The 16,399-nt window shown below is 49.8% G+C and overlaps 1 protein-coding gene across 8 annotated transcripts in view; it reads right to left on the bottom strand.

Annotated features, from left to right (window-relative positions):
• The window catches only part of SGMS1 (sphingomyelin synthase 1), a 93,008-nt gene that overhangs the window by 2,646 nt on the left and 73,963 nt on the right, over nt 1-16,399 (bottom strand). For all 8 annotated transcript variants that reach the window (XM_038140219.1, XM_038140225.1, XM_038140220.1 and 5 more), the window contains 4 exons: nt 9,831-10,648; nt 5,914-6,031; nt 2,478-2,631; nt 1,683-1,849 (listed from right to left, as the gene is read on the bottom strand). In XM_038140219.1, the coding sequence (XP_037996147.1) occupies nt 1,683-1,849; nt 2,478-2,631; nt 5,914-6,031; nt 9,831-10,447 (1,056 nt within the window). In that variant the 5' untranslated portion in view covers nt 10,448-10,648. The remainder of the gene's footprint in view (nt 1-1,682; nt 1,850-2,477; nt 2,632-5,913; nt 6,032-9,830; nt 10,649-16,399) is intronic.

Genomic DNA, 16,399 nt, shown 5'->3' with positions numbered 1-16,399 from the left:
ACCCCAAGGGAATGATCCAACCCCTCTGCTGCCTATTATCCATGCCAGAGCCAGGGATCCCTGTATCCACCCCCCAAAGGCAACACACGAGCACAGGGCTCGTACACTGAGCTTCATCTCCATGTCAAGCTCACATGTCAAATAAATCCACTGCTGCTTTTAATTGGAAAGCCAGGCACAAGCCCCAGCACGAGGAAGGAGAGAGCAGCACACCAACGTGTGCTCGGGGAAGGATCCAGGGACTGGCATTTCCCAACATCCTGGCAGCTCAGGGCAGCAGTGCTGAGCCACCTCCCCAGTCACTCAGGCAGCAGGACAGGAACCTTTCCACACCAAAGCTCTGCTGAAGCAATTCCTCAGCAGGACTGGGGCACTCCTGACTTCCAGCACTTCCAGCTTGGAAGTACCACTGCTCTGGGAGCCCAGGAGCAGAGTGAAAGCGTGGGATCCTCTGGACTCTGTGTGGGATCCTCAGCTCTCGTGTGACAAGAGCTGCAGAGTGTGGGCACAGAACCCAGTGCCTCCCCAGCTGACTGAACATCCAAGGGCACCTAACTGGCAATGAGGCACTTGGCTAGAAATGCAAAAGGCTGCAGTGCATTGCTTCAGGCAGCTCCAAACCAGGGGAATAACGAGGTGGGTGGGACCTACGAGGCCTTCATGGGGCTGCAGGAGCCAGATGACCTTTAAGGCCCCTTCCAGCCCATGATGATTCTGTGACAGGATCTAAAAATCTGCTCTGTCACAATATAAATTCATCTTCTACCATTGTAGGAGGCCTTTATGATGCATAATTACTGGCATATGCCACAATGAGCAAAAGATCTTTGACCATGAGCACAGAAAATATATGGACACCAATATGCTGCTATGGACCTGAAATTGTCTCTTAACTGCCTTGTCCACTGTCCATGGGAAAAGACTTGTGCATTTCCTCTCAGAGAGTCATGGAACATGCAGAGCTGGAAGGGACCCACAGAGATCACTGATCCAGCCCCTGGCCCTGCCCAGACCCCCCAGCAATCCCACCCTGGGCATGCCTGGAGCAGTGTCCAAGCTCTCCTGGAGCTCTGGCAGCCTCGGGGCTGTGCCCATTCCCTGGGGAGCCTGGGCAGTGACAGCACCCTCTGGGGGAAGAACCTTTCCCTGACCTCCAGCCTGACCCTGCCCTGCTCAGCAGGAGAGGTTTCACTTTCCTCAGCATTGTGAGCTCCTCTCTAATTGCTCCAGTTCCCCAGCCAGGAGAACTCTCCACCCCCTGGAAACACATTGAAAAACCAGTTCCTTTTTAGCTGAGGCCCCCTGCTGTACCTCGAGAGACCTGTGGCACAAGCCACAGGAACACAGGAAAACCCCAGCTGGCCTCAACAACCAAACAAAACAAAACCAAGGCAAAAGAATCTAAACGGCTTGTTGTTCTGTCACAAATGTGGCCACCTGGCCCAAATTCAGAAGACTTCAAAAAACTGAGGTTACCCAGGGGTGGGAGAGCCCTGCCTGCCTTTGGGAAGACCTCCCCATATTTTTGTGGTCAAGAACCCAATGAATGATGCCTCTTTCTCCCCTGCAAACCCAATAGCTGTGAGGAAGGGAGGAACTCTCCACAGGACATGGGTGAGCCTGGATACTCTCACCCCTACCCAGGCTAGAGCAGGAGCATCCAAGGAGTGGGAGGAACTCACTTGCTGGTTGGCCATTGTGTGGTACCACCAGAATAGCCTTGTAGTGATGTAGTAAGCCACCACCACGTCCACAGTGTAGTGGTCATGAGCAAGGAGGATGCAGAACATCCCCACCATGCTGAGCGCCCAGCAGAGCCAGTGGTACCACCAGAGTCGCCGTGGGGAATCTGCAAAGAAGCAAAGGCAGGGGTTACTCCCAAGTGGAAGCTTATCAGGACTGCTGCTGTGCTTAGCAGAGGTCATGGACTGCAATCCTGGCTGACACAGAGATGCCTGTGCTGACATTAACAGCAGGAATGCTGAGATCACAAAAATAAGTATCACTCTCTTAAGGTGTAACTTAAAATTGTACTCAGGGGTAATGAGATCCGTGGAAATGAGAAAGGTCATGAAATCTTTTGAGAAAGATATAATGTACCCTGGCCAGTCAAAGTAACCTGCTTGTGTTCAGACTGGATTTTGGGAAGGAATTGCTCCCTGGCAGGGTGGGCAGGCCCTGGTTCAGATTCCCAGAGAAGCTATGGCTGCCCCTGGATCCCTGGCAGTGCCCAAGGCCAGGCTGGACAGGGCTTGGAGCAGCCTGGGACACTGGAAGGTGTCCCTGCCATGACAAGGGGTGAGATGAGATGGCTTTTGGATTCCTCCCAACCCAAACCCTTACAATCCCTCTGGTGAAGGATTCTTCCCTAATGCCCAGCGTGAGGAGGTATTTTAACTGGAATTGTGGTCATGAGCACAACAGAAGCCCTTGAGTGAGGAAGGAAGCACACAACAGGAGGGCAGCAGGGCACTCACACTCTTTGATGAACAGGTAGGTGAGGGTGAGGATGACGGTGTGGCCGCTGTACAGGTAGTCCCCACACATGTTGTGGGAGCCCGTGATGGACAAGCCTCCGCCAGCAATCAACTTCATTATCCTTCGCAGGTGAGATTCCCAGTCTCCAAAGAGCTGGTGGGACAGCAAAACACAAAAGCACAGTAAAATATCACAGCTCAAAGCAATGGTTTTAAGCAGCAATCTGGCCTTTCAGTTCTCTATTACATTTTCAGGGACCCTCGTGGCAGGGAGGAATGATGAATCTGACTCCATGTTCTCAGAAGGCTAATTTATTACTTTATGATACTGTATTATATTAAAGAATACTATACTAACTACACTAAAGAATACAAAAAGGATACCTACTAACTGCTCAAAAGCTAACAATGAAAACTCATGACTCTTTCCAGAGTCCTGACCCAGCTTGGCTCCAATTAGCCAGAGAGTCAAAACAGCTCACAGCAGAGTCCAATGAAACAATCACCTGTGGATAAATCTCCAAACACATTCCAGACAAGCACAACACAGGAGAAGCAAATGAGATAAGAACTTGTTTTCCTTTTTCTCTGAGGCTTTTCAGCTTCCCAGGAGAAAAATCCTGGGCAAAGGGATTTTATCAGAGATTGTGAATGCCACAGTTCTCCTCCCCTTCTGCCTTGATCCACAAGATAAATAAATCCTCAGCCTTTCCCAAAAGCTGGCAGCACATTTCTAGCAGGAAAAAGACTGGAAACGAGACACGAGTGTTTTGATGCTTTGCACCTCTGGTAGCTGGTGCTCAGATTAGATTTTCCTTCTGTTCAAGAGACAGCACACTCTAAAATAAATGAGGTTTAATTTGGTTCATGTGGTTGGTACCAGTGCATGCCCTGCTGGTGATCATCCGACAGAAACCAGGAGGAACTGGCCAGACTGAACAGCCAGCTGCCAAAGCCAGGATCTGATGAACAGAAGAGCACCTCATTCCAAACCCCAAAGCCTTGGAAAAGTCTGCTGGATTCTTTCTTTCTGCTTCCCATTCCAACAGAAGCATGCGTGCTGTCTGTCAGAGCGCAGGGCTTTGAATCCACAGCTGTCCAAACAGGGCTCTCCCTCCACACCCAGATTTGCTCTGACCCACCCCAACCACGGCACTGGCTCATGGAGCATTCCTGGAAAAACTTCAGCTTGCCCAAGGAAAGCCATATCCAAGCACACCAAATCCTTCCCCGAGGTCACTCTGCTCCCTCTCCCGAGTGACCGAGGGCAGCTGGCACTGCCCAACACTTTTGCTGCTCTCAGCTCTTGGCCAAGGCCAAATATTAAACAAATCCACAAAAAACATATGCCATGGGGCAACCAGGATGTGTGGAGAACCTCTGGGACCATCAGGAAGCAGGGACTAATGGATCAATGCACACCTGTGCTGCATCCTCACCTCATTTTATGGTGTTTGAAAATCCATGGAAACCACTGAACTGTCAGAAGGAAACACAGACCACCCCCACCGCCCAGCCTGGCCATAACACTTTATTTTAAAGCTTGGCCTTGCTTTAAGAAGTGGAAATTAATAATTTCTGACAGACTGGAGCATGTTCTTTGCAGGAATTAAAGATTTCCTGCTAACAGTTGCTCACAAACACTAAACTGCTCCCCAAAGCCCACTTTTCACAATCACATAGAACTCAATAAGGTGTTGAGAGGTTATTCTTTTCCCACCAGTACATTTAGGGCTTTCAAGAAAACTCCTTAATCTTATCAGGGCCCTCAGCTTGTCTCCACTTGAGTAATGAGAAAGATTTGCCAAGGCCATAAATTCCCCAAATTCCCCAAACAGGCAGATTTATTCACCTCAGCCCATAAATACCTGTGTTCCCTCTTTTTTAATTTCCTAGCAGCAGGCTGTTCAAGCACAGTGCTGAATCCTCTCCCACCCACTTCTCTTTCCAAAATCCCTCCAAAAACCACAAAGGTTCTGCCTTGGCAAACACTGGCCGGACTTCCCCGAGGAACCAAAGCTTTGTTTGGATGTGCCAATCCTCACCAAAACAATGACAGCACATGGATCAAGTCCAATCAGGATTTTCCCACCTGTGCCTCAGCACGTGGATCGAGTCCAATCAGGCTTTTACTACCTGTGCCTCAGTGATTTTAACAACCTGCCAGCTGATTTATGGCCGTGCTTCTGCCCTTTCTCCTGCTTCAACTGCGTCACAGCACAACCAGCCCCAGGAATTGCAGTAAGGAGCAGGATTCCAGCAATGCTGGAGTGGCCAGGGGTGGATGCAACACCACCGGCTCTGTCCCATCTCCACCCTGAGCACGTGAATTGCCCTTCCAGGCTGACCACAAGGGTCAACACCTCTGTCCCAGTAGCCTGGTTTCAGCCACAGCTTTCATAAGCTTAATTTATCCCTGGGAGTCAGGGCTGGACTGGGGAGGAGGTGAGAAGTCCTTGTGCTAACAGAACAGCAAAAATATGTGCAGGAGACAGCCTTAGGAAAGTCTCTCTGGGCCATTTGCAACCACGAATCATACTTGGATTTGACACACTGAGGTGTGTATTTATTTAGAAATCAGTGACTCACACATGGCAAAGGTTGCATGTTGCTTCAACAGCTTCAGTGGGGACATGAACATGCTGATCATGCAAATTAGTTGAAAATGCCACAGAATTTGGGTAGCTCAGGGCTTTGAAAAGGGTGGGAATCCCTGCACTACCTGACAGCACCTCCACTGAGAGGGCAGCCAGCGACCTGCAGAAGGGTGTCCCTGTCACACCAAACCAGCACTCTCAAATTAAAATTACAGAATGGTTTGGGCTTAAAAGTTCACCCATTCCACCTCTGCCATGGGCAGGGACACCTTCCACTGTCCCAGGCTGCTCCAAGCCCCAATGCCCAACCTGGCCTTGGGCACTGCCAGAGATTCAGGGGCAGCCCCAGCTGCTCTGGGCACCCTGTGCCAGGGCCTGCCCACCCTGCCAGGGAGCAATTCCTAATTCCCAATATCCCATCCATCCCTGCCCTCTGGCAGTGGGAAGCCATTCCCTGTGTCCTGTCACTCCAGTTCCTGATGCAGGGTCCCTCTCCAGCTTCCCTGTGTCCCTTCAGGCTCTGGAAGGAGCTGTGAGGTCTCCACACACCCTTCCCTTCTCCAGGCTGAGCATTCCCAGCTCTCCCAGCCTGGCTCCACAGGGAAGATGCTCCAGACCCCTCAGCATCTCCATGACCTCCTCTGGACCTGCTCCAACAGTTCCATGGCCTCCTCATGTTGGGGGCACCAGAACTGTGCACAGAATTGCAGGTGGGCTCTCACGAGAGCAGGGCAGAGGGGGAGAATCCCCTCCCTTAGAAACACTTCTTGAGAAAGCAGGTTTGGGAAGAGCAGGAAGAGGGGGAAACAGGCAGATTAGGGCAGCCAGGAGGAATTTACCTTTGGAGAACACTTGAAATGCATTCCAGGTACTGGGAGTGTAGTCACATACATGGTAATACACCGGTACAGGTATAGTGTGCCAACGATACAGAAAAATCTTCTGCTAATTATAGACCTGGCAGGGAGAAAAAAACAGGCACAAATAAGGAGGCAAACAAAATCCACAAAGGTAAATAAAACAAAGCAGCAGCTGGTTTCTCCTGATGCTTTGGAAACTCGTGACACTATCGGGTTACACCTGGGAGCGCTGAACTACTCCACAAATATTCCCACGCCTTCCAGGCCAGGAACACGGGAGCAACACAGCTCACACTGCCTTTGAAGGTGAACACAGCAATCTAAGGATTAGGATGCACAAGCCTGTGCAGATTGGGTGCTGAAGACATTAGAGGGGATTTCATGCCCCACACCCCTGCATTAGCTGTGGCCAGTCACCGATTTCCTATTCGAGGCAGGGGATAAAGTTACAGGATTTTCATTGTGAGGTGAAAAGGAGTAAGTTTATTTCAGCTGACACACAATTTAGTGATTACAAAGGGCCTCCTGTATAACCCACAGGAGTGAGGGAACACATCTTTCCTGAGCAGCATCATAAAGGAAGCAGTTCACATCAGCAAGGAAAGCTCCTAAATAAAGATGCAGAGCTGCCCTGGCTGCAGGACAGGGTGCTTGCAGGGAAGCCACACAGCAGCCACAGCTGCAGAGACATTTATTAGCGAGGGCTGATGCTCACAGAGAGGGCAGATGCAGATCTGGGGTACTGTGAGGTGTTTCTGCAAAACCAGCACAAGCACCTGGGGTGAAGGATGGGCTCAGGAGGGACAGCCAGCCCCAGAACTGCCCCACTGGGGTAACACCTAAAAACACCTCCAAGAAAGACAGTTAAACCTCTCCTGGCACATCCACCAGGACAGGAGCAACCTCTGGAGAGATCCTTAGGAGAGAGCACTGCCAGGGTTACAGAAACTGGGGGTGATCCAATTACAGCAATCACCCTTCGTGTGCCACTGGCTACAGACCCCGTGGGGTTTGGTTCATTTTAAATCACTGCTCTTTGCACTTGTGGCCATTTCAAGCTGCAGGTGCTGGCATTCCCAGAATCCAAGAACAGTCTGCACTGGAAGAAACCTTAAAGCTCATCTTATTCCAGCCCATGCCACGGGCAGGGACACCTTCCACTGTCCCACACTGCTCCAAGCCCTGTCCAGCCTGGCCTTGGACACTGCCAGGGATCCAGGGACAGCCACAGCTGCTCTGGGCACCCTGTGCCAGGGCCTGCCCACCCTGCCAGGGAACAATTCCTTCCCAATACGCCATCCATCCCTGCCCTCTGGCAGTGGGAAGCCATTCCCTGTGTCCTGTCCCTCCAAGCCCTCCTAAAGAGTCTCTCTCCTTCTTTCTTGGAGGTTCCCTTCAGGCACTGGAATTCAGTTGTTGCTATTTTGCTCACTTAAAAAAAAATAATATTCCTATCAAGCTGAGCTCTTTCAAAATTCAAAGTTGGCCACCTTTTAAATTTTCCAGTGCTTTTGGCATGGTTATTAAACTGGAGTGCTCCACTCTTGGAGGAGTATGAGTTTGCAGTGCCAGATCAGTAACACCTTGAGTGCTTTGATTTATCAGGAAAAATTCAACTCTTGCAGGCTAAACACATTTTGCACTGGAGTACTCCCTGCTGTAACACAACATTCCAGACTTTTTCCTTCCCTCTCCTGGTGTAAACATGGGCAAAGCTGTGAGTTAAGAATGATAATTATTAATCTAATCTTGTTCCACAAACTGAAATTTAAGTGTGGAGGGCACCACTCCAGTAGAGCAGGGGTTCTCCTCTGCAGAATTTCTCCTCTCATATCTCACCCTCGTGGCTTTTAGAACCAGACATGAACCTGCTTTTTTCTTTTTAACATGAAGGCAAACAGGGGGTTGGGGATTAAAGGCTGAGCAACACCATATTCTGGGAGACCAAAGAAGCATTTTTCTGAGCACTGAATTTCTTTTTTTAATTAAAACTACCACTTGATTTTGCTGGATTTGGCATATTTTAACTTGGGAAAATCCAAGAGAGCTGTGCACTGCAATATAAAGAAAAAATAAATGTAAAAAGCCTCTTATTTTCCTTTTCCCCAGGAGGGTTTGTGTGAGTGTGAGACTCAGAGGCAGCCAGCAAGTACAACCTCCACACGTATTCCTGGCCCAGAGAACTCCATCCCAGCTCTGCAGACCTCAGCAGGGAGCAGGCTGCTCCTTCAGCCCTGAGCCAAACACATGGCCAATCCTGGCATTGTGCTTCTCCCACAGCATCTGGGAATGCTTCCCAGAGAAGTTCATCCGCCTCAGCAGCTTCCTTGAGCTCCCTGTGGAAACTCCAGAGCGCCCAGCCAGACCTGCTCCTGCCTTCTGGAGAGACACCAGCCCAATCCCGTGCCATGGACAGCACTGGAATCATGGAATCACAGAACGTTTGCCTTGGAAAGGACCTTAAAGCCCTTTCATCTCCACCCCTGCCATGGGCTGGGACACCTTCCACTATCCCAGGCTGCTCCGAGCCCCAGTGTCCAACCTGGCCCTGGCACGTCCAGGGATGAGGAAGCAGAAGTGAGGAAGGCCCATGTGGCCCAATGCCCTCCCTTCACTCCTGAATTAGGTTTCAAAGGGAGGGGATAACCCCACCACAAAAGGGATTCAGCTTTTCTGTAGCACTGAGTCACCCCTGCTTTGGTGTGCCCCATCCAAAACCACAAGAACAAGGTCCTCCAGATAAAGGCACCACGCTGGGCTCCTGTTCCTGCCAGCACCTCTCCTGCTCTTCCCTTTCTGCTGCTCAGCCACAGCTTGGGCCTCTCAGACCTTGATCCCTCTGCTCAGGGATAGAAAAGAGGGATTTTGGTCCTTGAAACATTCCATGATCAGTGCATACACTGACCAAGCTCTGGGACTCCCTGGCATCTTCCCCCAACACCAGAAAGGACATTCCAAAGGGGACTTCCCATGGCAGGGGGTTGGAATGGGATGACCTTTAGGGTCCCTTCCAGCCCCTAACATTGTGTGATTCTATAACATAAATAAAACCAGACACCCCAAAGCAAATGGGGACACGGTATGGGGCGACCTTCACATCTGCCAGTGACACCAGTGTATGTATGTTACCATCAACTCAACCCACATCTCACTGCTTCAAAATCTCCAAGGGTTCTGCTGTTCTTCACCCACAGCTCCACCACAGGGTGTTTGATCCCTGGTATGGCCCTATTCACCCCATACCTCCCTCCTTCTTGGGGGCAATCCCACCCCACCCCGCCCCTCTAGCTGTTTCCCTTGGGTTTAAAATCATGGAATGTCCTGAGCTGGAAGGGACCCACAGAGATCATGGATCCAGCTGCAGTCCCTTCATAGACACCCCAGCAATCCCACCCTGAGCACTCCTGGAGGGGTGTCCCAATGCTCCTGGAGCTCTGGCAGCCTCGGGGCTGTGCCCATTCCCTGGGGAGCCTGGGCACTGCCCAGTACCCTCTGGGGGAAGAACCTTGCCCTGAAACCCAACCTAAACCTCCCCTGGCACAGCTCCAGCCATTCCCTTGGATCCTGGTTCACAGCTGCCCTCACAAGAGCATGAGTTGTGCTCTGTCAGAACAAACAGTGAGTTCAGAACATCATTTCATCCAATCCAAGGCTTTTCACCCATGAAAAAGGTGCGAGTTAACCACACAGGCAAACACGAGCAGGGGCGTTGCTCAGTTTCTTAGGGAACATTTGGGCCTCTGCCTTCTGCACAAGCAACTCACACTGCACGCTACTTCACCTTTGAAAACTGAGGTAAGAAGATGACAAGAAGCTTCATTTTGTTTGGGTGCAGACCAGCATCTGCCCTCCAAAAGCTGCCAGAAGCACTCATGTTTTGAGAAGGTTTTACTTACTTGTATTTTAAGAGCAGCCACTGGACAAACCACAGTCCTACAAGGATCATGCCGTTGATTTCACAAATAGAAAAAGCCCATTGCACCCGATCAAAGCGATCAAAAAATGCATCTGGGAGGGGAGGCTGCACCTCCTTGGGAGGCACTCGTTCATGAACCACCGAGATAGTCACCGTGGTGAAGACAAAACAAAAAAGTGCATAAATAAAAGCCAGGAAAGTCTTGCCCCACTCCATGGGATACTGCGAGCGCTCCGGCTCCGGCATGGGGATCTTGATCATCTCCTTCTTGAACCCGTTGGGGACCCCATTGAGCTTGAGCGCGGCGCCGAAGCCGTTCTGGCGCGCGGCCTCGCCGGCGCGCACGTGCCCGTTGGCGTGGCCGTTCTTGTGAGCCTCCATGTGGTGAGCCATCTTCAGCCCCTCGATCATGTTCAAGAGCCGCTGGCCGCTGTCGGAAGACACCCGGGACAGAGGGGATTTCTTGAAATCCTCCTCCGTCAGGTTGATGAGGTCCCGCCCGGTGCAGTTCTTCAGGGGCTCACAGTACTCCGGCACGGCATTGTCCGTCAGCCAGCTGGCCACCTCCTCGGGTGACCACAGCACCACTTCTTTCATCTCGCCAGGGACGGTGGCACATGGGCTTTAAAGTGGGCAGCAGTCACTGCGGCTCCAGCGCGGCGGGAAGCTCCTCCTCGGCTTCATCTTGTCCCCGGAATGGGTTTGGCCAGAGCGAGAGCCCGTCCCTACCCAGCCGACACCAGCGTGCGGCCAGCGTAGGAAATGCTCTACTTCATCTTCGTGTTGGCATTCTTCTTCCTGGGGAGGGGGAGGAGAACACAGAACCAGGCATTAGCACGGCATTCAGCCTGCAGGTCACGGCCAAAGCCAAAATTCCTGCACAAAACCAGCTGTGCTCGGGATGGACAGACAGACTCTGAAGGGAAAAGAGCAGCAGATTTGAGCTCCAGCCTTGTACACACAGCACTGTCCTTCCCGAGCTCGCTGTTGGTTTCTTAAAAGATTTAACACCACTTTGCAGCTGTATGAAGCTTCCCTCCTGCTCTCTATTTGTTACATTTTCCATTTCGATGCTCTAGTGCATGAGCAGCACCCAGACTCCTCTAACAATCATCATACTCATGGATTTAAGGAGCTACAGAGCAAATGTTTGCTATTATTTGTGGTAGAAACCTCTTCCACCCCTTACAGACTGGAACCTTAACGAAATGTGTGGCACCAGTGATTGAATGCAAAACCTGCTTTTCATTCTGAAAGGCAAAAATCATAAAATCACAAAATCCCAGACTGGTTTGGGTTGGAAGGGACCCTAAAGCTCATCCCATTCCACCCCCTGCCATGGGCAGGGACACTTCCACTGTCCCAGGTGGCTCCAAGCCCCATCCAACCCACCCTAGAACTCCTCCAGGTGCCACACATAGTCATCAACACTAAAAAATTGATGTAGGTAAGCAAGGATCTATTCTCTGGGCCAAAAGAGCAGCAGGAAAATCAATAATCAAGCAGATAAGCCTGAAAATAAATGGAAGCATTTAGGTTTGCAAGTATTTAGCAGCTCTGTGAGGTAAATTTGACTGTTAACAGGGTATACTGCTCCAATTCAAAGAAATGTTGTCGACCAGATTAAAAAAAAAAGGAACCAGGAGAAATTTTTAATTTTTTTTTAAAAAAAGAGGAACTAGGTAAGAAACTCCTATACTCAATGAATTGCAGAAATAGCTTAGAAAAGCTGATTGCTTCCAGTACAAAAGTTACAAGCACACACAAGTTACTTGCTTGGAATCTCCTTCTGCATTTTTGAGACGCGGGCAGCAAACAAGATAGTGATGGCAGCAACCACCACCAGCAAATCCTCAGGTCTGAGGTGTTTATTCAACCAAAAACCAAAACTGCTCCTCCCCAGAGCAAGGAGAGGAAAGCAGTGGAAGCCCCACCATCCCACAGACCACGTGCTCTGCTACAGCTCATGAACATGAAGTGAGAAGGTAACAGCACAGGGAAAAAAAAAACACTTCATATTTTCAGAAGTCAAACCAAGCCTTTATCAGCTGTAAGAATATTTTTAGCCTCTTACAGGCTCCCAAGTGTTTGTGCTTCATCAAAGGGAGCAAAGTTGTGACTGAGGAAAACCAAAATAATTTACCCTACTGGCACGATTTGAGCTGAAGTGGCTCAGAGCAGATACAGAGCTTTACTCCTATGCAAATATGACCACATTGTACATAAATTCATTTTTTGACCTGTTACCTCTAAGCTCAACAAGAAACACAAGGTGCAGTTTTTAATTTGTTTTTCCATGGAAGGGATGGTAGAGAAAAGAAAAAGCCTTGGATGGAAGGACTGGCAGTACTTTGGACAGGCCACCTCTCCCTTCCTGGACACACCAGGAATGTGCACACATTTAAATCCACAGAGCAAGGGATGAAGATGACTCTTCCACTTTGTGCATATCTGTGTTGTTTTAGAGCAGAAGTGAGGATACAGCTCCATTTGCTTCCTTTTCTTTCAATACTGAGGAAGGCTTTCAAGCCACAGATTGCTTCATTATTCAAGTTGTGTTTAGCAAATCAGTATTTAGTTACAGAGCTCTGAACATGGAAAAAGGATGGCCTGAATTATGCATGGGTAACCCACATTAGGAGCTCCTACAAGGCCAGGACTGAGCAGCAGCTCAGCTCCACCTGCCTGTCTCCATGTGCTCATTTCAAATCCCAGCTCTGGCAGCACAAATTCCCAACAAGACAATCCTTACAGACTTCTTGTTGCTTCCCAGGATGGTGCCTCACAATGATAAAGCCAAAGTTATTTATTTTTAATGCCGATCCTCCACCCGAGCTCTGGGCCTGCAGCAGCCATCCAGCCTGGCTTTGGGGTTGTCTGAGCACTCCGTGGGCACCATGATGTGGGCCAGTATTAACTAAACCTTTTCAGTTTTCAACACTCGAGTGCCAAAATCCCAGTTTCCCAAATCCCTGAACCTGACAGAGCAGCTTCCTGTCCACGCCGACAACATTTTTAAGGATTCGGAATCCCAAAGACACAGCTCAGGAACCTGTAGCCAACCTCCAAACTACATCTCCACTGCCAGGGAAGGTCTAGATTGGATACTTGGAAACATTTCTCCATGGAAAAGGTTGTCCAGCCCTGGACTAGGCTTCCCAGGGCAGTGGCAGAGTCACCATCCCTGCCTGGAGGGATTTAAAACATTTGTAGATGTGGCACTTGGGGACATGGGTTAGTGGTGGCCTTGGGAGTGCTGGGGGAATGGTTGGACTTGATGAGCTTAGAGGGCTTTTCCAACCCAAACTATTTCCGGATTACATTCCATGAAAGCTTCCAGCAGGTTCTAAGATGAGCTCCAGATGGAAAAATCTGTTGCCAGCTGCAAATAGCACTTGGATACTAGCACAAGAGTGCCAAAATGCTGGTGTGACCTCAGGATACCTGGCCTGGCAGCCTGACAAAAACCAACAAAAGTGTGCCTTGCAGTAAAACTGCAGGTTTGGGCAATATTGCTGGAAACTACCATCAGTTCCAAAATGTGCTCTCACACCACCAGTGTAAATCACTACCAAGCACCTTTTGTAAAAGCAGAGCAAATGATACAGGAGGAAAGGTAATCCTCTGCCAAAGACACAGGCCATGGAGATGAGCTGTTTTCACTGAAAGTTAAAATGAGGAAAACCAACTAAAATTTTTAACACCACTTCTTATTCAAGCCTGTTTTCACAGCCTGTCTAATGGGGGAGGAATAGGCAAAAAAGCTTCTTTGCTCACACCTTCCAGCTTGTCACATTAAAAATTCCTCATTCCCTGTGGTGTATCCATGAAAGCTCGATGGGGTGTGGCTTGCAGAAACTATGGGGGACTCACAGCTCTCACTGACCCCTTCCCTTCCACAAAAGATCTTCTCCTCTCCTGAAGACAGAAGGTGGGGACCAGTGTCAGCTGCAGCCAGGCCACATGCCCAGGCTCAGCGTGGTCCCACGAGGATGAGGCACACACAAAGCTCCCCAGCTCTGACACAGGTTCTTTAGCCTGGGTGACTAAAAATTCCCTCCATCTGCAGCAGAGCTGCCTCATTAAGGAGCCTGAACCCAAGAAGGAATTATAAATAACAATGTGATTATCATAACAATACCAACTGCACCGTGATAAAGATGCTGTGGAAAACCAGTACCTCAAAATACCCACGCAAGAGCCAGCAGGATGAAACAACCTCATCAAGGGCTCCAGGTGGCACCTCCTTGTGTTTACAGGACCTTTTTTCCTCGTTGCCAGCAAACACTGAGTGCTAACTCAAAACACGGGGAGTAATTCCCACCACAACTTCCATCTCCTCCTTGGCTAGGGCCATGCCAGAGGGTTAAACAGGTATTTGGGGTGCCCTGTTACAACCCTGCCTATCAAGACCTGCTCTTCTCGGATCAGCTGGGCACAAGGAGCAAAGGTGGGAGCATCAACCTTTTTGGTCAATGAACAAGATAATCAGCCATGAATTTATCAGCTGATTACTCCTCCACACTTAAAATCATGGAATGATATGGCTTGGGAGGGACCTTCAAACTCATCCCGTTCCACCCCCTGCCATGGGCAGGGACACCTTCCACTGTCCCAGGCTGCTCCAAGCCCCAAAGTCCAGCCTGGCCTTGGGCACTGCCAGGGATCCAGGGGCAGCCACAGCTGCTCTGGGCACCCTGTGCCAGGGCCTGCCCACCCTGCCAGGGAACAATTCCTTCCCAATATCCCATCCATCCCTGCCCTCTGGCACTCTGAAGCCATTCCCTGTGTCCTGTCCCTCCATCCCTTGTCCCCAGTCCCTCTCCAGCTCTCCTGGAGCCCCTTTAGGCTCTGGCAGGGGCTCTGAGCTCTCCCTGGAGCCTTCTCCTCTCCAGGTGAGCACCCCCAGCTGGCTCCAGTATTGGAGCATCTCCAAGCATCTCCAAGGCCACCTCTGGACCTGCTCTAACAGCTCCACATCTTTCCTGTGCTGAGGACAAGGCCCAGGTCTGGGGTCTCCTTGCAAGCAGAAACGGTTCATTCTCACAATTAACACTGATGAGACAAAACCACATCCACTTAAACGAGTAAAAAACCACCTCCCTTATCTGTTTGTTCATCTTGAAACTCCTCCTAAAGCACTTTGAAACCCAACCAAAGCAAAGCAAACCGAAGCCTTCCGAAACCAAATTGTGCCCTGCTCGTGTTTGTGCTTTTACTCTCTAAGCTTTGCTGCCAGGGCAACAGTCACTATAGAAATCAGCTCAATAATAAGCTATTTCAGCAACTCGTCACCAGGAGCCAGGAAATCCTTTCAGAGGCAGTGGTGTGCTCCACTTGCAACCCTCAGCAGCCTTCCCAGACAGCCCAGAAAAGTTGAGAGGATTCGACCCTCGGTGAAAAATGAGGGTCTAAATGAGAGAGGTTCATAAGCACAGCTGGAAGGTATAACAGTGATCTTTTGGCCCTTGGAAACCAAACTCTGAGGTTCACACTGAAAACGTGTGCACACAAATAAGCAGAGAAAGCCAGCTGCTGTAAGGACTGAAGATTTAATGCTTTATAGCCCAGCCCACCAGTGAATTCCCCATGAATGATGAGCAGGAGTCACACAGAGACCGAGTGTCCCGAATAAAAGCTGGGAGCTCTTGTCCTGAGTTTCTAGAGCACAAAACAAACTGTTCACAGCAGCAGGGCCTGAGTCACTGCTACAGTCACCTCCTCTGCAGGCATTTCATCATGGCCAACAATAACGCTCTGACACCTCAATAACTGGACATCCTGTACTTGACAAGCACCTCTGCACACCAATTTGCAAGGGAAGGGAGCTGCCTGCCACAAATTATGTGCTGGATAGCCCTAACAAGCTCTCAAGCAGCGTTTCCTTCCCTCCAGGACAGGCTTGCCTCCAAACCAGCATCACCCCTTCTGCACCACTAACAAGCAAGAAACTGCTGGCAGTGTAAAACAGGCCAGTAAAGCTGGGTTTGTGCTGGAAATGCAAATATATGCAAATATAAAATAGCTGTAAGTATAACACTGAGGCACAGGTGGGCTCACAAGTTGCACAGAGCTCTAAGACAAGTTTTCAAGGTCAGCCTCAGAAGGAAAACATTGGCCTGTGGACAGGAAGTCAGAGCAAGAGGAGCTACTACTATGAAAAGAGAGGCTGGGATGAAAATGCAAAGCAACGCCCACATCCCCTGAACACAGCTACTCACACAGCTTCAAAGGGAGAAGAAGCCCTGCCTGAATACTACATCAATCCCTGAGCAGCCTGCTTTTTTTCTAAATTACTTGATGCCAAGAAGAAAAAGAAACCTTTACCATATATGTTCTATCCTAATTGAATTTTTTTAAAAAAACACCCAGAAATGAAAATCCACTCATGGGGGTAACAGCTCAGAACACAAGCCCTGAGTTGAGCACGGAGGATTTAAAACCCAAAGTACTGGCAGCATATTTGGATAACCAAACAGGTCCCACCTCCAGATGGGAACACCACCAGGGAGTATTTCCCTCCATGAGACTCCACCAGAGCTTGGAGCA

Source organism: Motacilla alba, chromosome 6 (genome assembly GCF_015832195.1).
Source record: "Motacilla alba alba isolate MOTALB_02 chromosome 6, Motacilla_alba_V1.0_pri, whole genome shotgun sequence".
NCBI lineage: Eukaryota > Metazoa > Chordata > Aves > Passeriformes > Motacillidae > Motacilla > Motacilla alba.
This window is presented reverse-complemented; position numbering and strand designations above follow the sequence as displayed.